General features: G+C 40.9%; 1 protein-coding gene across 2 annotated transcripts; it reads left to right on the top strand.

The window, feature by feature from the left end:
* The first annotated feature begins 1,702 nt into the window (after positions 1 to 1,702).
* LOC141750981 (arylsulfatase D-like) lies at positions 1,703 to 18,254 on the top strand. 2 transcript variants are annotated; one of them, XM_074607103.1, is made up of 11 exons: positions 1,703 to 1,827; positions 4,645 to 4,746; positions 5,295 to 5,444; positions 6,442 to 6,563; positions 8,005 to 8,127; positions 11,257 to 11,680; positions 12,412 to 12,548; positions 13,801 to 13,935; positions 14,545 to 14,707; positions 15,009 to 15,130; positions 15,737 to 18,254. In XM_074607103.1, exons 2-11 carry the CDS (start codon positions 4,667 to 4,669, stop codon positions 16,105 to 16,107), a joined length of 1,827 nt encoding a protein of 608 aa, XP_074463204.1. In that variant the 5' UTR covers positions 1,703 to 1,827; positions 4,645 to 4,666; the 3' UTR covers positions 16,108 to 18,254. The 2 variants fall into 2 exon arrangements, with proteins under 2 accessions (XP_074463204.1, XP_074463195.1); XM_074607094.1 differs by lacking the exon at positions 1,703 to 1,827 and adding an exon at positions 2,154 to 2,297.
* The last annotated feature ends 5,844 nt before the right edge of the window (positions 18,255 to 24,098 follow it).

Consider the following 24,098-nt stretch of genomic DNA (forward strand, 5'->3'; position numbering starts at 1 on the left):
TCTCCCATGTGCCCCCAATTACTGCACTTCAGCTAACATTGCGGAGCGGTCCTGGAGCGCGTGAAGCAGGTTCCTTCCCAGTGTCATGAACCCGGATTACATTCTCCAGGACAGCAGTTGAGAATCTGCAACTGCTCGTGGGTATTCAGGCCTTGAAGACCTAGTGTAAATCAGAGTTGAAAGAAATAACACCATTTTACATCATTGTGCAATGACTTTTAGAAAGGTAGAGTGCGAATCAAATGTTGTCTGAAGCATAAGATTTCAAAAATAAATTAGTCACTAGAGGGAGCCTCTTTATCATCATATCCTAGTATCAAACGGCTTCTAACTTGGGCCTTCGACTCTTGGATGTTGAAGTACTTCAGTAAGGTCAGGAAGTGCTACTTCCTCTAGTACTTTGTTTAAAGGAAAGGAGGGTAAAAGACAAGCGTATGCAAGGCTTCTGCAATATTCCACATTCATTCCACATTCTGAACAAATACAGACTTTCTAAAAAGAAATCTAAGGATTTCCCCAGAGAAAACAGGTAGAGCTAGTTAGTGCAGTGGCTGGGAACAGAGTTGGCTTTGCATAAACCTTTTGAAAACGGCATCTTTAAATGGCATCAGTGAGAGGGCATTCACCTTTCTCTTCTTCAAAGATGAAACACCAAACGGGACACCAGTTGTCACTGTGAGAGGAACGTCTGTAGGTCACAAACACTACCCTCCCTCCTTTATCTTCGTTACACCATAGCTGTGCCCAGGCGGTAAATTCCCAGCAGCCAGGTTTTAATGAGTGATCTGGTCTAGTTCTCCCTGTGTTAGAAGGCAGCTACATACAAAACACATCGGCAGTGTAACTGTAGACGTGCATTCAATTTTCTGCTCCGTTCTAAATTTAGTAAATAACATAGCAGTTATAGTTTGTGGTTCTCCATTACAAGTACTATAGAATTTGCAAGAAGTCCCAGAAAAAACACGGGGAGAATACAAAAGCTGTGGAGGAGACCCCAGCTGCAAGAAGTCCTCTCCCAGTCAGCAGGGCCTGGCTAGGATTGATTGCGTCCTGGACAGAAAAACCCAGCACCTCAGAAGGTCCCCTCTTCTTAGAAAACGTACAGCAGCAGAGGGCATCAGACAACAAGAAATCCTTCATACGGTAATGAATCCTGAAGCGCTACAGGCATGGTGAAGGGGAATAGGAAATGGAAAGGTACAGACTGAGATGCTGTAACACGGGTGGGAATAAGGAAGCAGGCACCGAGAGAAGGAAAACCAGACACATCACCTCCCCTGTGCGTGCCGGCTATAACCGCTCCACCATGGAAATGCTGGGGTGGGAAAGAGCAGGGGAGGGAACACCCATGGTGCTGTAAACTTACCTGAGAGGTGCTCCACTAGCAAGCCAACACAAGCACTGCAATTGGTGATATACCACCGACTCATAACAATGTCTCCCTTCTCTTTTAAGATATGAAAACACATCAAATTCTCTGCTAGTAAAGTAAGATGGCTGTTTGATAGTATCTCATGCTCTCCCAAAACACTTGGTACAACAGGACGCAAGAAAAATCAAGAAATAAAACATTAGCCAGCGTGTAACCTTAATTTGTCATTAGAGCGTTGACCAGGAAACACACAGCACTCTGAAGTGAAGCCAAATGACTCATTTTCTGCAAAAAGCGAATTCAGGTCTCTGGCTGGCATTTCCTCCCCACACCCTAGAACTGTTCCTCACTGCCTGCGCAGAGATGACCTTGTCATCGCTGCAGGCACTCGGGGCTGCCATAGAGTGAAGATATTCACCTCATTTCTATTTCTACAGACAAAGAATTGCTGCTTTGTAAGTACAGTCATTTTCTTTTTCCCTTGGTGGTAACGAGGAGAGCTTTACGGGAAACAGTTATTTACAGTGCCTTTCCTTGGAGTGTCTCGGACTAGAAGGAGCTCCTGCCTTTCCCTTGAGAAACCGCTGCTTGGGCAGAATGCATTTTAGCTGCGTCCGCGGTGTTCCCCAGCCCCTCGCGCGTGTATGAATGTCATCCTTGTGCAAACAGCATTGAGACATTCAGCTTAAGAGACTCCGGGATAAGTTAGACCATCCAGCCGCTTGCAAGCTCCGGTATAACACGGCTTTTCTGCGGCGAAATGCGCATGAGCAGCTAGGGCAGATTTAAGGACTGCCCTCAGATGTTAGCCGCTGTGCTGTAGCAGCAGTCGTTGTGCTGAAAAATTTGGAATGGTTTTGAGTCGACTGAAAATAAGCTCCCACTCCAGTCTGTCAGCTGCCTGCTTTCAGCGTAACTTGACCAGGTACCGTATTCCTCCCTTACTCTCTTGGGAAACGCACAGGAAAATTTTAATGGGCATTTGGAAGCATTTTCTTTTTGCTTCTGTAGATAAAAATATCTCAAGGAAGTTTTCAAAAGGCATTTCCCTTTACAACAACGTTATTCTCATACATGTCTGTGTACAAAGTGAGAGCAGACAGCTGCAGGCAACTTGTTACCGTTAAGTCTGGCTTTTATTGTATCTATATCAAGTCTACAAAATAGGAATTTTTAGAAGACATTTTCACAGACTGAACGTTACCAAACTGAATGGAATTATCTGTAAGACCTTTCACCAAGTGTTGCCAAACTGATGCCACAAAGGGGTACTGTTTTTGTGAAAAGTGTATCTGAGTGCATCTAAAAATATGAGTATTTTCTCTTATGCAAAGTGGCTTGAATTGGGATTTCAGTATCTTGTGAGTGTTTTGATAGAAAAGTAAAGATGGATTAAAACAGTTCAATCAGTAAAGTAAAGCAGTAAAATATGAAAGGTATGCAAGCTATACCCCCCTGGATTATTAAAATAGATGAAGAAAGGGATAAAATCTACATTACTTTTGGGGGGGATTAAATAATGGCAGAGGGAGGAAAGTTTTGCTTTAAACCAAATTCAATTCAGATAGCAAAGTGGACTGTTTACTTGCAGCATGGCATAAGTGCCACTTTGGCAAAAGTTGTCCCAAAGAGGTCCCCAAAAAGGCATCCTCCAAAGTGCTTGGGGCTGAACGAGGTGGGCGCTTGCTGCTGCCCCAGCTGCCGGGGGCAGGCAAGGAGCTGCCGGGGGTGGGGGAAATGGGGGAACCTGGGGTCCCCTCTGACCTCTCAGAAAGGAGAGGGACAGGGCATGTTCCCACCGGAGCTGCTGAAGTTTCTCTGACTGGACCCCCATCGCCTTTCACTAAGGAAATGGCTTGACAGGGAGAATATCAGTCAGTGCCGTAACTCTTTTCTGTATACTACCCACTCTTTCACAGGCAGCTTCTGAGGAAACTCAGCCTTGAGCCCCAGCCTGTGATTTGAATCAGTGTCTCTCCACCATGAAGTACAGGCAGTTAGTGACAACCAATTACACAATTAAATTTGATTATTTCTGACTCCCATTGTTGTGGTTTGGGCTGGACCGGCCACTGAAACAAACTACAGATGCTCTCTTTATTTCAACTGTTTTGGAGGCACGTACTATGTATATTATGTATATTTATGGCTGAGGTGTCCTCCAGTATCTTTTCTAGACCTACTTACGATGCAGCAAAGGCACAAATCCAAATGCAGGAAACTAAGTCTGAGTGTCTGTAGATAGTGATGCAGCATCAGCATTGGTGCTTGTAAATAAGCATTTAAAGCTGTGTGGATGACAATTTTCTAAGCATAGATATTTAAATTTTACCATTGAGGCTTGTAGCGTTGATAAATAAAATGTAAGAACTATGCCCAGAGAGGTGGTGGAGGCCCCATCCCTGGAGACATTCAAGGCCAGGCTCAATGAAGTTCTGAGCAATCTGATCTAGTTGAAGATGTCCCTGCTTACTGCAGGGGGGTTGGACTAGAGGACCTTTAAAGGTCCCTTCCAACCCAACACATTCTATGGTTCTATGGATATTAACTGAGCTGCTAAATACTACCATTTCTGGAAAACACAATGTGAAACCAACATAATTTATAAAATTGAGATTCTTGGGATAGTTCAACCAGACATGGAATAAATTTGAAAGGAGTCTATTTTAAAGCCTTTGAACCAAGGTCATTTGGCCCTTACTTCAAAGTCTTGTCCTGGCAGTGAAAGTCCCACAGGGGAGGGGGGTGGAAATAGCATCTCACCCTGAAATCTCACACATACAAAGAAGAAAAAAGCTCAGCTCAGAGTCAAACAACAGGAGACGACAAATTCAGTGTCTTCTAAGGAAATGTCATCATTGGAAGAGGATGATTAGAATTTCTACAACTAAAGATATCTCTTAAAAGCCTGAAAGGAAACTTGGCATATTATGTGAAGAAGCAGCAGGCTGCTACTGTCTGTGTGATTACAGAAAAATAAATGATATTGAGGACTGGATTTTAAAAAGCTCTTTTCTTCCTTTCTGAACAGTAAGTACTTTTCATACAGCTGAGTCGTGTAACAAAAGAGAATTACTGTACTATTTTAAGATAAACTTTTCTACACAAAAAGAAAAATTCCTCTAAGAAGTGAAGAAGTACTAACAATAAAAATATCGTTAATTCCTTTACTCTTCTTCCTTTAGGGTCTGATCTGAGGTGCACTGAAGTAAATAAAACAGAGACAGTGTTGATAGGTTTTGATTAAGTTTTTTTACCTTTTTTTATTGCAGTGACTACTCAGAAGATGCAAACATGACAAGGTGCTCTCTCTTGGTTTTGCAGGATCTGAACACTCCAAATTCAGAAATGATTTTGCAACTAACATCTTATTGGTAAGAAAAAAGTTCATGAATTATTGTCATACCACACTTAGATTTAAAGTGAGTGAAGTTTAATAATGACACAATCCTGTATTATGAAAGAGTAGGGTTGTTTATCTATATAGTATACTCACAATGTGATTTTGTTTGTTTGTTTTTCTTGTTCTTAACTTTTTCACAACACAAAGGTCCCAGTCAGGGTGAGAAGGACGTCAGAGGATGTTAATCATGTTCTCTGTTTCCCAAAACAACTTCTAAAAAACATCCCAGGCCACTAATGCAAAATAACTTATACATCATCTGTCACATGTACATTCCCAAGTGAGACTGCTCATAGGAAGTTTGGAAACCATCATAAAAGGAGATTTTAAAGTTATGCTCCTGACACTTTCTCTTCCCTGGCATCTGTTTGTGTCAATGATGAAATTTTAACACACCCTCTATGTCTTGGCAAAGATTGGTCTGGTCTCCAGCCAAGCTCACGCCGGAGGGTCTTCAGCCAAGCGCAGTGGGAGTGATGAATGGCCAGGTCATTGGCTTCTTCCCTTCTTCTGTTTCAGGACATCCCTGGTGCCACTTGTGATTTTTGGTCTGCTTCTGCAGCCACCACTGACACAGCTTTCCATCGTCACACAGCCCAACATTGTTCTGTTGATGGCTGATGACCTCGGCATAGGGGATGTAGGATGCTATGGGAATGATACTATCAGGTAAGGAAACTGAGCATAACAGTGAACAGAGCTGGTGTGTTATTTAATGTAAGACTGCAATCCTCGGTCCATCATCAGCTATTTGAGCTGTCTTCACGTTCATTTCCTGGAGAAATGGGAGGATTTCCCACGAGTGCCACTGGCAAATGTAAAGCACTACCAGGATTATCTCACAGCCTAGAGGGCGTTACCAGGGCCAGCTCTGCTATCCCGAGCTGCTTTACTGTGGGAATATGTCAACCATTCTTGTATATTCCTTAATTGCCCGACATTGAGAAATGCTCAGCTCTTGCACATACCTGCAGACAGAAATGTTGTCCCTTCTTTATCAGGCCTCATTACCTCATTTAACTCTGTTGTGCCATTCTTTCCCACTCTCACATCAAAATACAGTATAAATCACTACAATAAGCTGTGTTACTAGGACGTACTTCTCTTTTCAGACCCAAGGACATAAGAGTTTCCCTTCTCTTTGAAAATCGTGCCATGTTATTGCCTGCTGGTTTCCTACCAGCTTGTCATTTCTTTGAACAAAACCAAATTTGGTACAATTACTCCCCCCATCCAGCGAAGTTCTCAGAATCTCACCCTGATCAGCACTGGCCAGCAAGTTTCTGACAGGCAGCTGATGATCGTAGGTAGCTGATGGGGCTCTGTGTGGCAGGGCCTCCACTTCAGCATGGCATCATACCTAAGGCATTAGTTTTCCTCTTCAAGAGTAGTGGGGTACATTTCTGCAAGGCCCTTCACAGGACTTGGGAAACAAGAAGGAATGATTGGCTTGAAATTTGTCCAGATAATCGTTGTTAATGAAGAAAGAAAAAAGAAAATATTTCCCCATCACTTGAGGGATTATAATAAAAATTTTAAAAAATATGTATTTCCTGACCATCTTCAAATAGAATAAACTTCCCAACATAAAGATAAGTATATTATTCCTTGTCCCCATTCCCTTGACTCTCTGAATGATATCTGACAGTGCTGGTTGCATTTTTAGGACTCCAAACATTGACCGCCTGGCAAAGGAAGGAGTGAAACTGACCCAACACATCGCTGCGGCTCCACTTTGCACCCCCAGCAGAGCAGCTTTCCTCACTGGCAGATATCCCCTCCGATCAGGTTTGTCTTGCAAAACTAAGCAGCCTTTAAACACTGCTTTATTGCTGAAGGGAACAATGTCGTAAAATGGGCACAAAAGAAATGAGGGTGTGCAAATAGAAAGGTTGCCACAAACATGTCATCCCTCACTGAGGCACACAAAGACACACCAGCTAGGTCTAGGACCTTTGAGGTGATATCTATATTTACGGGGTACAACGAACCAACCTGGGGGGAAGCAGCGCAGAGAAGGACCAGCTTTGCAGAGATGCCTGTTCCCCCCCAGCTCACGGCTTTGCATTTTGGTGCTCTATTGCACAGATTGCAGCCAGAATAGAGTTAGTACAAATTGTTACACTCAAAAAAGTCATTACACTGAACATGAATAATAAAGACACATTTCTAAAGCACTAGTTACATTAATTTCTGTCATGGGTGGCTCCTCATCAGATACCAGAAAGAGCTCAGCCCTGCAGGGAGCAGAGTAGATCTATGCAGATGTGCATCCGTTCCCTCCAGACGAGGTGAGAACTCGTCATTTACAGGAAAGCTTTGTTACCTGTGTGTCAGAATTCATCCCTCCTATGAAATAACAGTTTGACAGCTATATTATTTTTCCCAGTTCTGTTTTTGAAGAAAAAATACTATCCTGTCAAACTGCGTTCTGCAGATGAAGAGGTATGAAAAACAAATAGCTCTACATGTTTCTAACAGCAACTCTCTAATGCTTGTTCTACTGCAAATGATCTTCAGCGCCTTCCTTCCTGAGGCATTTTGAAGCTGACATATCGTCCTCCTTTTATCATGACAGCCCCCACTGAGACAGATAGCCTGAAAACACAGATGAGCTTGTACAGACTCTCTCCCACTATAAAAACAGGGCCAGAGACATTCGACACTTCCCTGACAGATTGTACCTCGCGTAACGTTGTATGATGGGGTTATGCCAGTATATAATGCTAAATAACAGGGTGTAAACCTGCAGGTGAGGAGAAGATTGCGGTGCTAGATAGCTGCTCTGTGGGTTTCAGAAACTGGATACCAGCCATGCCACTGTGCAGGGAAACCTTGCGTTCCCAGGCAGCCTTATGCAAGCCAGAGTTGGAGGCTGACAGAGGGCTGAAGTCTCCCCACCCTCCTCCCTGCCCTCACGGTCCCACTCAGTAGGTGCACTTCCACCACAGTGACATATAAAAGCTCCCATACAACTGTGCCATTCCGAATAAAATAAAATAAAATTTCTCAGTATGAGATACAAAGAAGACTAGGTATTATCTGATGGAGAGATTCAGCTTTTTCTTAATCTTGCCTGGAGTCCTAGATTCACTTTCCCAAATAAACAGCATTTGGATAAATGGTTAACACTATAATATCAATGAAACCAGGAAACAAGAAAGTATGTTTGATAAAAGTACTCTACCGCTTATACTTACTAAGATTTTTTTATTACTATATTTTTTAGGGATGGATGCTATAAACAATTACCGTGTTATTTTTTGGAATGGCGGCTCAGGAGGGCTTCCTCCAAACGAAACCACTTTTGCCAAAATACTGCAGAGGCAAGGCTACTCCACAGGACTGATAGGTATGGGGACACTCCTGAAGACGTCTAGGCCTGAAGGCCTAGAATGTGTTTCACCTGCACGTCTCGCTCAAACCATTTGTTTTAGTTAGCAGCTGCTCATACCTCAGTTGTAATATTTTTATATCCTGATTTAAGAACATCTTGTAAGAAGAAATCCTGACCAAAAAGAATCTCTCTTAAAAGAGCAGGCGTCCGATAAAGCGAAGAATATTTACTGTTTACCTGCTTTCAAGCACAGCTGTGGTTGTTAAAATATATAATGGAAAGTATGCTAATATTTCTTGAATACTATTCTACCAGGTATAGATACTTATTCCAATGCTATTTCATAAAAAACAAAAACATGACTGCCATTTAAATATGCATGACGAAGCTTTACACAGCTCAGAGCAGCCTCACAGCAAAAGGGAACAGCTGCTACTTAAAACAATAGACCCAGTTCATAATATCACAGGATTTGGCCTTTCAAAAACAGAAAGCAAGCAATTATTCTTTTCTTTAATTACAGCGTGCCACTATACTTCACCAAGACTGCACTGCGGCCCACAAAACTTTGCCTCCTTCAGCATTAATATGAATTCCATTTTGCTTTATATTTTATGGGACTTCTTTTCTTTTAATACAGTTGTAACTTTTGGTCATGATCAAGTTTCAAATAATCATTTATCTTAGCGATGTCACATAATTCCACAGACAGTTAAAACACAAATGTTCCTGAGCTGAATTTTCAGCTATTTGCCCTACCTCATCTAAGCATCTAAATGTCAAGATCCAAAATCTATGTCTGACACGTAAAAATGTTGCCTGCACAAACAAACTGAATTCACTAAAAAAGCGTCTGTAGGAATGCATTTGTATTCACTCAGCAGAATAAATCTAAACCATACCAGGCAACACTAAACGAAGCCCTACAGGCATTTTAAGTTCTGCATTACTGAATCTTCTTCACATGTTAGTTTTGTAGCGATATTATTTTAGTTGTTTTAATAAGTTCATAAAAAAGCCCGTGTCTGTTAACCACGTGCTTCAGCTTGGTTTCAGCACGTAATCACTAACAAAACAATGAGATTTGTCTCTGCTTTGCCAAAGGAACTGCCCTGCAGGGCGGCTGTCGGAGGCAGGCTGCATACCTCCTAGCAAACAGCTAGCTAAACGGGCTGGCATCTTCCCTGTGGGCACCTCAGCTAAAATCACACTATAGACACCAAGAGCATCACTTCGTTTAACCAGATTGACAGATTCTGATTAATTGCACCATAGGGAAAGCACTGATGATAAGTGACACAAAAAAACCCCAACAACTTTACATTCAAGTCATGAGGCAAGAAATCTGACAGAACATCTACCCACATCACCACAGCTGAAGGAGCGCTAAATAGTCTCACCTGAATGTTTGTGATTGTTTTGCTCTGAGCACAACCAGTTTAATTGCAAAGTTAAATCCTGTTAATAACCTGCAGCTTGATGTGATAATGAGACTTTTTGTTGGGAAATGCTTTGCAGTTTCTTTGTAGTCAGAAAGCCAATGTTGTATAACATGTGCCCTCAAAGATTAATTTATCTTAATTATACAGTTAGTTTATCTTCTGGAGATTTGAGTCTTTTGTAGCATGTCAGCAACCTGTATTGACCTCAGCTGGAGATTTAGATGGTGGAATGCATCTGAAGTCCAAGCATACTTTAGCTGCACCTGTTATTTATGACCAATGCATTTATGTATGATTACGAACCTGTTTCATTCTATAGCTGGCTCTAAATATGTCAAGAGGTAAACTGAGTAGTGATTTTAGCTGAAAGCAATTAATCCACCTACCACAGAACTTTTAGTCTTTCTTTATATCCAAAAAGCAGCATTTTTTTTCCTCTGAAACAGTTTTTCCTGCTCCTATTCTAATGTACAGCAATTCTGTTGAAACCTACTCAGGGTTGGCTCCTTGTATACATAACACAGTGAACCATTTGTTTAGGATAATATCCTTCTGTAAGTACACACATCCTTACTCCACAAGAAGAATTAGTTGCAAATGAGTTTTCAAGTAAAATTATAAAAGTTCATTTTGATCTCTAGGCCTGCGTTACATCGGAGATTATAAAATGCAATTAAACTGCAACTCTCTGGTGAGAGGTAGATTTTGGTCGCATGATTCAGATATTCACAAGTCTCAGTGTTTAAGACGAATAAGCCAACTTTTTATGATTCCACGTAAGTGCCTAACCAGTGTGTTTGAACAGACTGGAAGGGAAGCAAAAACATGGTTTTGATGTGCCATTCATCATAATAATGGACATATGTTCATAATAAAGAACAAATTGTACTGCAAAAGGTCAGGAGATGTTCCTTTTGATGCACGAAGACTTCAGAATTTAAAAGTAGAAGGCTTTCACTTTTTAAATTTGATGAAACACAAATAAAAGGCAAAACCACTTATAAAACAAGGCCTTTTATTCTCATCCAGTATATGGAGATATTAGTATCAGCAAAGTGGCTGATATGTACAGCTTCATGAGAAATCCTGATCTCCTGAGCTCAAGGTCTTCTGGATCTGGTGGTTTGTCTGCCAAACCCACTGCTGAGTTGCACGTGGCTTGTCTACATTATCCATAGCTTCCCTTATCAGACTGGCACCACCAGGTCGCTGAGTGTTGCCATAGTCCTGACATCAAGCCGTTCAAAACTTTCCAGAAACAAGTCTGCCTAGCATCTTGAAGGTAAAGCGACAACAGAACAACACAATGGTTTTTTGTCCTGTGCTTACAAAAGGGCTTCTTCCTCCTATTTCATACTTGACAGGTGTGCATGAAGGCCATACATTTTTGCTCGGTTCTGGAAATTTGAATTTTTCTCCATTTCTAGTTCCTTTTATAGTCCAGTTTTCTACATTTGTTCAAAGCTACAGGGCATGAATATGTACACAGAGCACCGATAACTCTGTTGGAAATTTATCATTTGTAGAGGTTTACTTTCATCAGTGGTAAGATATATCCCATTATATCAGTACATACTTGGTATATATTTGTAGGATGAAGAGTTATCACAAGAAGGAAAAAAAACAACCATTTTTTGAGAAAATGAGGAAAACCCCGTTTTTAAATATTATCTCTTTACATTTTAATAATCTGTATTTTCAGGGAAGTGGCATCAAGGTGTTAACTGTGAATCCCGCAACGACCATTGTCATCATCCTTTAAACCACGGGTTTGACTATTTTTATGGGATGCCTTTTACGCTAATAAGTGACTGCCAACCAACGGAAACACCAGAGATGGACAGAGCCTTTAGAAGGAAACTCTGGCTTTCCACTCAGATGATTGGCCTCATCACACTCACCGCTGCCCTGGGAAGACTGACGGGCTTGATTTCAGTCAGCTGGAAAACGCTGACCTGCCTTGCTGGGTTTAGTCTCCTGTTTTTCGTATCCTGGTTCTCAAGTTATGGGTTTGTACGATACTGGAACTGCATTATGATGAGAAACCACGAAGTTACTGAGCAGCCAATGGTGACAGACAGGACTACGTCCCTTATCTTGAGAGAGTCCATTTCATTTATTGAAAGGTAAAGTGTGTTTCCTTTGATCACATTTTTTCTGCTCCTTGAGTGTCTTGCAACTTCTAAACTGCATTTTCCCATGCAAAGTTTTTATAATTGTTATAACATTATATAGGATTGTAAGTACTATTATGCCTATGAATTATTAATAATATTAATCGTGATATCATATTATTAAACAAAAAAATCAGCTGCAGCTTAGGGATGTCTGTTATTCCTAGCTTCACTGAAGCTCGTAACATTTCCAAATTTCCATGGGTTGGATTGAACGTTTCTAGGCTATTTTGAGGAAATATGGATTTCTATCAATGAGACCAACATTGCAGCCTTAAGGGATAGCAGCTGATGGCAGAAATTCATGTGTGGGCCGGGGAAGGAGTACAGCTGTGAGGCAGCCTTATCGTACGGACTGATACGTGGGCAACAGCTGGCAGGAGATGAACCTGCTGCTCTTGTTTCAGTAGCACAGCGTGGTTTGCAACCGTAGAAAATGGAGCTTCAATATGGAACTTTTCTATCTATCTATGATTCAGGGAAAAAAGAAGGTATTTGTATACAAGCCAAACATTATTTTATCAGACAGATCCTAATCACGGGGTTTGAATACCTTACAAAGTAAGATGCTTCTGAAGTGATTGTTGAAATACGTATATATGCCATTTTCCATTATGACTGACTTCTGTATGTATTGAGAATCTTCCTCCCTAATAACCAAGTGTTGATTTCTATTTTTTTAGAAATAAGCACAGGCCATTCCTCCTCTTTCTTTCCTTTTTACACTCCCACACCCCTCTCCTCACCACAGAGAAGTTTCTTGGGAAGAGCAGCCATGGTTTATATGGAGACAACGTAGAAGAGATGGACTGGATGGTGGGTAAGTCACCATAGCAAATAACAATGTCTCAAACTACCTAATACCTAGGTCTGAATACGTAACAAAAAATGCAGTTGTTATTAAAAGAACAAGGAAGAGAATTAAAAACAAGAAGGAAAAAAGTCCTAAGCTTTTCATCAACATCTGTCCATCTTGTATGAGCACTGTTGGCTTGTAGCGTTGGCGTTTTATTTCCTCCAGTCTTGGACCAAGTGAGTCTTTCTGCTCCCTTAGGGTTTTTTGTCTAGTGTTTAACAGTTGTAACCATGTCCCCTGGGCTCCTGTCAAGGAACACTCCTGCTTTCTTACTAAATAAGTAGAGAATTATTTAGTTTTCTGTGAATATTAAACATTGGATAATTTCAGCTTCTTATGGTCATGTCTTATCTATTTCTAAGTAGGACACATCAGAAGGTGATAAAACTGAAAAAAAGTTTAATTCCCCGTGTAAACCAGCAGGCTATTTATCTGTGGCTGCTGCATTCAGCGGAGTGCTGAATATTTTTCAGTCCCATTCATAAATCCAGAAATGTTCATAAATGTTAATTGGTACGCCCCCAGAAATTAGATTTATGTTACTTTTCAGCCTGTTTTTTGGAGGGGAAGGAGAGTTATTTATCACTCTGTCATGGTGGAGGAAAAGTAGCCACATTTGCAAAACGGATAAGAATCAGGTACACATACAGAAAGAACTGGTTTTCAAACCTCCCTCTCAAACACTTACACACCACAAATATAATTAGGAGCATTAGAAACAGCTCAAGAATGACTTTTAAATAAAAAAGAACTATATTATTAATGCATATTGTATCCAGCCAGTAACTAACTGTGGTCTAGACAATACAAGATAAGGGTACACAACATTTTTTCCTCGTTTCTCACGATGGCCACCACTGATGCAGAATCTAACTTTTCGGGGCCTTGGATCATCCTTTCTTTTCATATTTTTATAGCACACGGCGCTTCTGCCCTTTACAATACAGGCTTCTGGTCTGTGATTGTGGTTCTTGTACTCCTTTGTGATAATCCTAATAATAAAGGAGTTACAGCACATCGCAAATTTCCTGTGCTTTTACAGACAGTGAAATCACAACTACAAATCTCAATCCTAAAAAACTCTTCTTTTAAACAATGAGCCACCCTACATAGCTAAGAAATTACGTTGACAAACGTTTACAGGTCAGAGGCTAAAATTTATGTAGTGTGAGCGATATTTTTGCTTTTTAATACACACATATTCCTGTCTTTACAGGCCAGGTTCTACATGCTATTGACAAGGAAGGCTTGAAAAATACTACACTAGTTTACTTTGCCTCTGATCATGGTGGATGGCTGGAAAGACATGAAGGCAAAAGGCAGCTGGGTGGCTGGAATGGAATATACAGAGGTAAGAGCTGTCAGGGATGGTGACAATCAGGACACCCCTAAAGCTCAGATAAGACTGTACAAGGAGTACCAGTGTTTTATCATTGAGAAGCAAATTTGTCTCGTTCTAATTAGGCATTTTAAAATGTAGACAATTTTAGCCTATGCAGGTGTTCTTTACAAGCATGAATTCTCAAACTGTCATTTCCTCATGAGGCAACTGATCAGAAGCTATTTTTTACTAAGATTGTGTAACTTCTCACTAAATATTATTTGCATCTTGCACCTGAACCCTTGCATTAACTACAACAGGTATGTTATAGGATTGTAAAAGAAAGAGGAGAACTAGGCTGGAGAATCACTTTATACCTGAAAATTTTATTGATGCTGAGTTCTGATGGGCCAATGCGTTTGTAAAACAACAGAAGGTGTACGGTCACTCAAGGGCTCTGATGTAGTGAACACACTTTCAGTGATGCTGAGGAGAGGGAGCTTAGTGGCAAAAACAAAAGGGTAAGGAAGGCTCATAAATGTAACATTAGCTTATGATAATACAATAATATTTGTTTAAAATTTCTCTTTATTTTAAATGATTTTTTTTAATGAAAATGTATTATATTTTTCATGAAAGGTGGAAAAGCTATGGCAGGCTGGGAAGGAGGAATCCGTGTCCCTGGGATATTTAGGTGGCCAGGAGTGTTACCGGCAGGCACAGTTATCAATGAACCTACAAGCCTTATGGACATTTATCCTACAGTAGTTCATCTGGCTGGAGGGGTACTACCCCAGGACAGGTACAAATGCAAGTGTCTGTCTTCATCCTTCTCTCCGAAAAACTACGGAAAACCTAGTTTGGAACACATTCTAAGAGTCTGACATTTTCTTTTTCACTCCTGCTCCTTTTCTAGACGCATAAATGTTATCACAGCTCACTCACCTCTTCTCTACATTTGAGACTGAGCATCTGCCTCCAATCTTCTACATTGTACAAGCATCTTCCTCGTTCAGAGTTGCCAGCTGCAGCAACAGGTGTGCTGAAGCGACGCAGTCCTGTACAGCTTACCTCAGCCTGGTGGTCTCTGTTTTTTCTGCTAGGGTAATTGATGGCCGGGATCTGATGCCTTTACTGCGAGGCACAGCTGAGCACTCAGAGCACGAGTTCCTGTTTCACTACTGTGGCATTCACTTACATGCTGTGCGGTGGCACCAGAAGGACAGTGAGTACAGAACTTCTTTCCCAAGAATTAGGTTCAATCTACAGGACGGCACATTTGTCTAATGCACTTTTTCTGGGATTGCAGCTTTCCAAGTAGTTGCAGGTGTAAGGTGGTAAAGAACTTACTAGTATTGCCTGTATTGTATGGCACAAAAAGTCTGTTTGTGGCTTCAAAGCAGGTGACATGCCAGGCAGGCTACTGGAGCTCATGATGGGTCTCACGCATCTGAATGCAAGCACTGGGGAGTCCATGCCCTCCTTGTCTCATGGAGAAGTCTTTGCCCCAGCCCTTTGTCTGTCCTTCTGCTACCTTAACAAGGAAGTAAGCCATGGAAACTCCAAATTTCTTTTTCATGTCTTCATAAAAAAGAAAGTGAGCGATACCTGATACTTGCTGAAAAATCTGGAGAATTTTCAAAACGCCAGAAAACACTTTACATTGGTTTAATTCTATGGCACTTAATTAAAAATGACATTAAAATACTATATTAACTAATAAGTATAGAGGTGAGGTGCAACCAGAAATGAGCTCTAGAGAAACACTCACTCTTCTAATGCCTTGTGATAACTACCAGTATCATTGCAAGCCTTCTTTCCTTCCTGCCAGGTGGAGCCATCTGGAAGGCTCATTATGTGACCCCCATCTTCCGTCCTCTCGGAGCTGTGGGTTGTTATGATAGAGGATTTTGCCCATGTTTTGGGGAAGGTGTGACCCATCATGACCCTCCGTTGCTGTTTGATCTCTCACGAGACCCTTCTGAAGCCAAACCTCTGTCGACTGACACCGAGCCCCTCTTTGACACTGTAGTAAGGAAGATTGGAAGAGCCATAGAAGAGCATCGCAGGACACTGACTCCAGTCCCAGAGCAGCTCTCCTTGTACAACATCATGTGGAAGCCGTGGCTGCAGCCGTGCTGTGGGACCTTCCCATTCTGTTGGTGTGATAAGGAAGGTGATAATAAACTTGCCGATCTATAAAGGAAGGAACCAAAGTTACTTCCTCAAAAGTGTTTTTAGATTGAGTGTTTTCAATGGGGGTGTTGATTGATGGATTGTTTGCTTGCTGCTTGCTTGTTTGTTTTAATGGAGCCTTTATATGAGAATTGTTCCAATGAACGGCACAGTATTCTGTAAAGGTGACTTTAGGCTGGACACTCTCAGGGAGCGACCAAGACAGAATGACCTGAAGAGCATGTTTAAAGTCGCATCTGTTGACAACTGCATGAATAGTTCAAATGCACTGAGGCAGGCCAAGGTTAGAGCTGTGCTAATAATGATATAACTTATATTTTGTTGTTTATGAATGTATACATAGAAGCTTTGCCTTGTGTTCTGAATTTCTATGCAATTTGTGGACTGTCGTCTCCCTTAATTTTGTTATCCTTTCTGTTGATGCATAAGGTGCTGCTATAAAAAATTTTTGCAGACTACTGCCTCCAAAATAATTCCAAAACAATTTTGCCCACAGGTCCTCACAGAATCTCCTTTAAAAGTTGCTTCCTTCCTCCCTTGTAGCTGATCCCTCCAGCAGCAGGGATGATGGCAGCTGGTTAGCCTGGGGCTTCTGCATCAGAAGAAATTGCCCAGGTGAGGCATAAAGCTTGGAAACGTGATAAGCTGGGTAATGGCTGTCTGCGCTTTCTGAGCAGGATGGGATTCTTCTGATTGGTGTCAGCCTCTTTTGAAGGAGAACAGAAAAGGGAAAGGATTTTCCCTTTCCAAAGCTCCCATCGCGCCCAGCTCCCTAAGCAGCACTGGCAAGGGCAGAGTGGCATTGATGGTCACAGAAGTGCCACAGTGACAAACAGTTCAGTCATTTGGGCACAGGATTGCACAAGTTACCTTGCTGCCCGTATCTCAGTCATAACTAGTTCCTGATAACAAGTAGTATGTTCGGAAAAGACTCTTTGACAGATGCCCAATATGAATTATGAAAAAAAGAGAAACTCTAATTTGCTATTTAAAAAAAAGAAATGCAGATTTAAGGTATTTTTTGCATCACAAGTTAACTTTTCATCCCACTGAACAGACAGATTTACTTAGATCTATCTCCTTTGCTGCTGTAAATTCAGTTCTTTCTTTCTTTTTGTTGAAGCAGTCATTCCAATTAAAGTGCCCTTGCAGGTAATGCTTTTCATTGTAGGCTACAATGTGTATCTGTTCATGTAGACTACTTTACACTGGTATGTCTGAATATGTAGGCATCTGAGAACATAATTTGCCCTTTCAAATTATTTCATATTTTTTTTACTATTTTTCTAACTGTCGTGCTAAGACCCATTTCAATTTTTCACCTCCTTTTGATAAATGTTTGGTTTATTTTGGTTTTATTTTCCCCCTTGTTTCCCACAATTCAGCCACCAGGAAATCGGCAGGTAAATAAAGCCCTACAGCTTAAAAGCAAACTGTTATTAAATGCTGTGACCTCGTGCATTTCAGAGACTATTATAACTCACCCACGTGCTCCATCAGTGCTATTGATGAGAAAGGCACTCAGTCTTACTGTGAAAACTTCAAGTGATGAAGTGAATCCATCACTTCACATGTACTGGACTGTTGCTTAATTTCCTCCATTGTTAAGAGTGTTTGCTGTATTTCTCATTTGAATGTATTCTGTTTCACTGGTTCTTTCTTGACTAAACTTAAAGGTCTTTTCATATTCAATATGCAGTGTTTTCTTTACATGAAATTACTGTAACAGGACTGGCATTTTTCAAATTTCTCTGTCTTTTTCCAAGATCTCACTTCCGTTCTCAAGCCAGTTTAGCATCTGGGATTTTACATCCTCTCAATTTTTCAACACCTTTAAAAATATGTGGGTATAATACCTGTTCATATGATTGAACCAGTTTTTCTTGCACAGAAATACTCCATAGCACTGCAGGGTATTCATTTGGAGCTAGAGGGTACAAGAAGACATCTGAGCTAGAATTTGTCCTGGACACTGGGGTTTGTCCATGAAAGCACAAATATCAGGCCCTGCTGATATGCAAAGTGCCATGGGATCAGCAAATATTCAGGACTTCGTAACATGGACATTACACGTGGAACAATCACCGACAATAAAAAAGGCTGCCTTGACAAACGACACTGTCCTCCTCCTTCTTTTGGGTAGTCAGCAGATGATGGTATCCTGCTTTCTTGCGCAGCTGCAGCAGTAAAACAACCTTTTAAAATTTGTTTGATTTTCTTCGGGAATTCTAACCTTACATTCGTCTGTGTTAAGTGACGTCAGGAGCACGGCTGCCTCCTCCAGCCGCCCCAGCTTAGGACCCTTCTGCTGGGCTGCTGGAAGCCCAGCCCGGTGCCTGGGGACCCGGGGTCTCTGCCCAGGCTGGGGGACGCTGCTGCCGCTTTCCTCTTTGCAGGTTCAACCCGTGGTGAAGCTGAGCACATGTCCCAGAGACACAGACACACACACACACGGAGGACACTGGCACGGCCAGTCACTGTCTCTGTGTGTTGTGTTCACACATATTGAGTAGTCTGAGAAACGTGGCATAGGCTTATAAGCAGTTTTGATAAGACTCAAAATGGCATTTTTTAGGTAAAAACAAAGCAGTGCATCAAAATAGTCTCCGTGACAGAAAGTATAATGAACATCTATTTTCACACAAATATTTGCCACTATTAGGAGTCGTCCAGGCTGTTTTCCAGTTCAACAAGAAGTGTACGATGGTATTTCTTTAGGGTACTCTTATTCACTTATAGAGAGCGCACCATCTCCTGTACATTTTATAAATACCATGGGAACTGGTTTCTCTTTTTGCTGTTCTTAACCTCTCGTCATCAATTTGTTTGACAGTATTTTTTTTCCGAGTAATTTTTCACCTTCAGGCTATTCCCCTTGTTTCCCCTTGTTCCACATATTGTATAGCTATTGTGGCAGAGAGAGTTGCGGTTTCTCACAGCTGGGCTACCTGCTTTTCCCCAGGTCAAGAGAGCATCCAGATTTATTTTGCAAACTGAAAGATTTAACAGTTAATATTTACTAACATACCGCAACCCGTGCTTTGAGCTTCTTGTTTTGTTGGGGTTTTTTGTGGGTTTGTTTTTCTTTTGACATTGCTTATCATTTTCTAGCTTTTTGGAAGCTCATTAAAATCCGTGAAAACTGCCAATTACAGGAGATTTGAGACTAGGATATTTACACATTGTTGACTTATTTATTGTTGCCAGAGCTGACAGGAAGTTGCAAAAAAGGAATAAGGCTATTCCTCTTTGCTTTATAGAATCCTGAGATATAAAACTCAGAAAGTACATAGCAAGTAAAATGCTGTGGATAAGAAAAAAGTCCCCTAGGAAAAAATAATATTCTATCATATTTGGAACATCATATCATATTTGGAAGTAGACCACTATTAGTTACATACTGGTATGAAAAAAGTGGTCATTTTTTATATCTCATAAATTGTTATCTTAAGTAACTAATACAAATATGTCACATACATAGTTTGTAAATACTTTAAAACATCAGGTGAATATAAGATCTATAAAACAGGAAAGCAATGTGGCTTATGGGTGTGGTTTTCTGCTTCCCTTTCTTAGTCTGTCTGTATCACCAGCAGCATAAACTGGTGTGAGGCGACCTGAAAGAGGACTTCCCAAGTATCAGTTTTAACTCTTCAGCCTAATTAAAAAAAAATAAAAAAGGGTCAAAGCCAAAGCATAAAACTAAAGTACTTTCACATTAGGTGTTACATGTCAAGTGCATCAAGCTTGAGTAAAAGTACTTCTGAGAACCTTGAAGGGAATTAGAAAAAAGCTGGAAGAGGAGGCATTGTACTTTTCTCTTTGTGACAGCAGTTTGGAGTTAATAATACAAGTTTTGTGTGCTCTCTCTATAAAAGGAGAACACCAGGGGAACAGCTGAGCTTTACCAGAGTGCCATGTCAGGTTCTCAACCCCAACCCAGGTAAAATTTAGTGCAGAGGAACACTAAGATTTCACTTCTCCATGCAGACAGATACCCTGCCTTCAGCAGAGAAGCCAGGAAGGACAAACTAGCAGCCTCTCCCAGGTTTCCTTGGCTCGGTGACATTTCAGGAAGGGACCTTAAAGACCACCTATTTCCAGCCCCCCTGCCATGGGCAGTGACACCTCCCACTAGACCAGGCTGCTCAAAGCCCCATCCAGCCTGGCCTTGAACACCTCCAGGGATGGGGCATCCACAGCTTCTCTGGGCAACCTGTTCAGGGTCTCACCAGTTATCAACTTATTTTCTTGGCCAAGTAGTATGATATGCTTTATTACTACCTTATTAGAAAAAGAAGAAGAATTTCTTGTTGCCTTAGAAAGACCAACAATGCCTAATCACAGGTGGGGCTTTTGAGCTCTTGGCTGTGAGCTAACCAGGTAGCAGAAAGTAATCTGGGAAATAAATAAATAAATAAATAATCCAGGTAGTTAAAAAAAAAAAAAAAAAGAGGGAGAGAGATAAAAAGAGAAATGCCAGTAAAAAAAAAAAAAAAAGATAAAAAGAGAAATGTCCTATTCACTTCTCAGTAAATAAAGCTTAAAAGAATCTTCATACACGTAAAATAAACATATGATTTCTGCTAGCCTTGGTTCCTCATATTTTCCACCATCAATGTGCTCACTGTGAATCCACAGTGACCGCTGTCATCACCCGTTAACTGATGGGTTTTTCTATTTTTACGGACCGTCTTTTAGCTTAGTAAATAGCTGTCTGATAACTTAACCTCCAGGACTGATGAGAGCCTTCAGTGTGAAGCTCTGGCTCAGATAATTGGCCTCATTACACTCACTTTTGCCTTCAGATGACTTACTGCCTTGATTTCAGTCAGCTGGAAAACTGTCATCTGCCTTGCTGGGTTTGATCTCTTGTTCTTTGCCACCTACTTCTTGTTATTGATTTGTAACACACAGGAACAGGGTCATCATGAGACCCCATGAAATTACAGCACAATCAGCGGTGATGGAAAGGGCTTCGTTTCTTATCTTGAGGGAGGCAGCATCACTTACCGAAAGTTAAAGTAGATTTCCCTGCAAATATACTTTTGTTTCTAGGGCATCTTGCTTCTCTGTCTGAACGTCCAAGAAATGAATGATCAGTGAGTTGTCTTATGCCAAGACTTCAAAAGTAAGACTGACTCTGTATTAACGATAAAATTATGTCTTCATTCCAAAAGCTAAGGAAGCTCTGAATTTTCCATCATTATTTGCTCTTTTCAAACACTGAAAATTTTTTAAAGCCTTCACATTTTGAAACAAAATTACCCAGACTACGCTTAAGTAACTATTTATTTTTGCTCGGGAGACCAAAACTTTTTAAAGGATTGCAGCCAAAGACAGGAGTGGACTGGCATCCCAGAACAGCACAGCTATGGCAAGTATTTCATGCTCACTTCAGTCATGGGCCCACTAAATTAGTCACATCTGATTGTACTTTACTTGAGTTACTGACCCACGTAAGAACTACAGGGAGGCTTTGTCTATTCTCTGCCCAGCACTTCCCAGCAGGAAGGATTCATCATAATTTCCAGTCTTCCCACTTGTGGCAGTGCCGTTTAGGGCAAGTGCCACAATATCAAACCACGCTAATTTCTGCGAGGGATCAAAGCCAGGGAATCTTACCTGCTGTGCAAATCACACATGTCTCTGAAGTTTTAAACTTTTCTCCTTTTTCTTCCAGTCACGTGTCAATAAGTGCTATCACAGCATCTGTAATCAAAGCTGAAAAACCAACGCAGATCTGCTGAAGCCGAGACTGATTTGTTATTCTAACAACTGTACAATTAATAATGTAATTACCATATTTTGACTAATAAATTTTGTTTAAAGTACCTAATATCTTAAATAAGTGTCTTTAAGTGCAATGACTGTTTAGTTTGTCACAATATGCAAGTGTACCAATACAAGTATAGTCAACAGGCTCTTATCTTAAATAGTGCTAGATGAGACTCATCAAATATTGATACAACTGATAGACAAATGTCATTTTAACCTTATTACTACCTCCGAGGCTTCAATATTTGGAAGAGCCCTGAGTGTTGATGAACACTCTCAAATGTAAAAAAAACATAGAACTGTTAGTGTTGTAAGTGACCTTAAAGATCATCCAGTTCCAACCCCCCCGCCATGGGCAGCGACACCTCCCACTAGACCAGATTGCTCAAATGTTTATGAATTTTAATATTTAGCACTTAGGGTCCCAGCCCATTCTCTGTCTCTGCACTGTGGGACAGGGTCTTGGTCAGGACCTGGGTCTCTATATACGACAGCAAAGACACTGCTAACAAGGAGATCCCTTCACAAAATGGTCTTTCCTGGCACTTAACAGGCTTTTTCTGTGATTGAAAATACAGCTCCTGCAAATGCTGATGTTTAGGCTCTGTGCAATTGGCCCATCCATTACGTTCAGGTGACTGGGGGGCTGAATTTAAAGCTGGTCTCTTTGGTTATTCCTGTAAGTTGGGGATCCACATGTTGTTTATATGATTATGTCACTCCGTTTGCCAAACAGATGGGCTCGAAGGACTAACAATAAAACAGCCTTATCGTAAACCCCAAGCTAAAGGTATTAGAGTCATAAAAATGCCATAATAACTTACAAAGACATGATGAATAACAGTGTAGACAAAAAGACAAATTAAAAAAATTTATCTAAAGTTAAACAATGCACTTTTCAGTTCTGTGGGTAGAAAAAAAGAACAGATATATATAATAGAAGCCAACTAAACCGGTTAAATCAACAAAATTGCATACTAAAATATTCACGCAAAACTAACATCAAAATAGCAAGTATTTTTAATAATTCATATTCAATCTGTATGAAAGAATTTGAGAAATCGCAAAAAGAGAGATTAATAATCGGGAGATAATGAAATTGCTTTATTTCGTTATATTTCGGTCTTTCTCCGGAGGCCGAACTGAAGATGCTGTTCAAAAGGAGGGTTTTAAAAACATCATGTTACCTTACTCTGCTTCTGATGATGGCAGGTGGTCAGGGAGACAAGATGGAAGAGTCTTTCCGGATGGGTAGAATGAGATTTCCATAGGTGTGAGAGTCACGAATGGTGCGAGCAGATCTGCGCTGGAGTAAAAGGGCCAAAACCAAATCCCTACTTTCTTCCCCATGTCTTCGCAGAGTGGACTCTTTCCTTCAGTCTTGGTTTGTAACCCAGAAAATTTCTGCTGCTTCCTGTGTTGGACCGCTTCCACGTAGTTATTTCCAAGTCCCTCAAAAAAATCTCTTTGTCTTTAGTATTTCTGAAGCTTTATGTTAATATCTGCTTCCTGATGCATGCAAGCAGCCTCTTCTCCTCAGGCATACCCCTAATTTGATCTGAAGGCTCCCTCCTCGCACTCTTATTTCTTTGCCCTACTCCATGAGCTTCTTCCAGCTTCAATTACTTCTACCAATTTCTTCTTTGGGCAGTTCTTGAGGAAAACGGTGCAACTGCTACTGCTATATCCAGATAAACATTTAAGTCCCTAACATTCTCCTTGAGACTCCTGCACTGCGCCCACTGATGATGCTATGAATCTCATTGTATCCATACATTGTCTTTATCAACGTCTAGTTAATAAGGTCTGGTTGTTTCTCCACCTTGACATGGTATTTTGTATTAATATTTATTTTGGCCCCTGAGCAATAATATGTCTACACCAAGAACCTCTATTCTTTTGTCCGTCTTTCTTTGAATAAAGCCCTTCTGCAGTGGATTACAGCAGGACACATTTGTACCCTCTTTTTAAACCACCATAAGCACACGTAGCCAGTAAAAAGGGGTGTCCAGTGCCCCCATGGGCTTTTGAAGTTGGATGACACGCCAGACTGTGCAACCACGTAACTATCAGTGCTGGCACAGGAGTGAATTCATATTATTAAATATGATATAATAATATATAATAACGTAATGAGGAATCAGCCAGCCTGCCGGTTTGCGTGCAGCGTGACACTACAGTAATTGATTTTCTTTCATCTCACGGGGGCCAGCTGGCTC

Source organism: Larus michahellis, chromosome 1 (genome assembly GCF_964199755.1).
Source record: "Larus michahellis chromosome 1, bLarMic1.1, whole genome shotgun sequence".
Lineage (NCBI taxonomy): Eukaryota > Metazoa > Chordata > Aves > Charadriiformes > Laridae > Larus > Larus michahellis.

Coding starts and splice junctions, on each gene's coding strand:
- LOC141750981 (XM_074607094.1), top strand. CDS start 2,224: ATGGTTTTGAGTCGACTGAAAATAAGCTCCCACTCCAGTCTGTCAGCT. Junction 2,298..4,644: donor TTTCAGCGTAACTTGACCAG/GTACCGTATTCC, acceptor TTTTTATTGCAG/TGACTACTCAGAAGATGCAA. Junction 6,564..8,004: donor CAGATATCCCCTCCGATCAG/GTTTGTCTTGCA, acceptor TATATTTTTTAG/GGATGGATGCTATAAACAAT.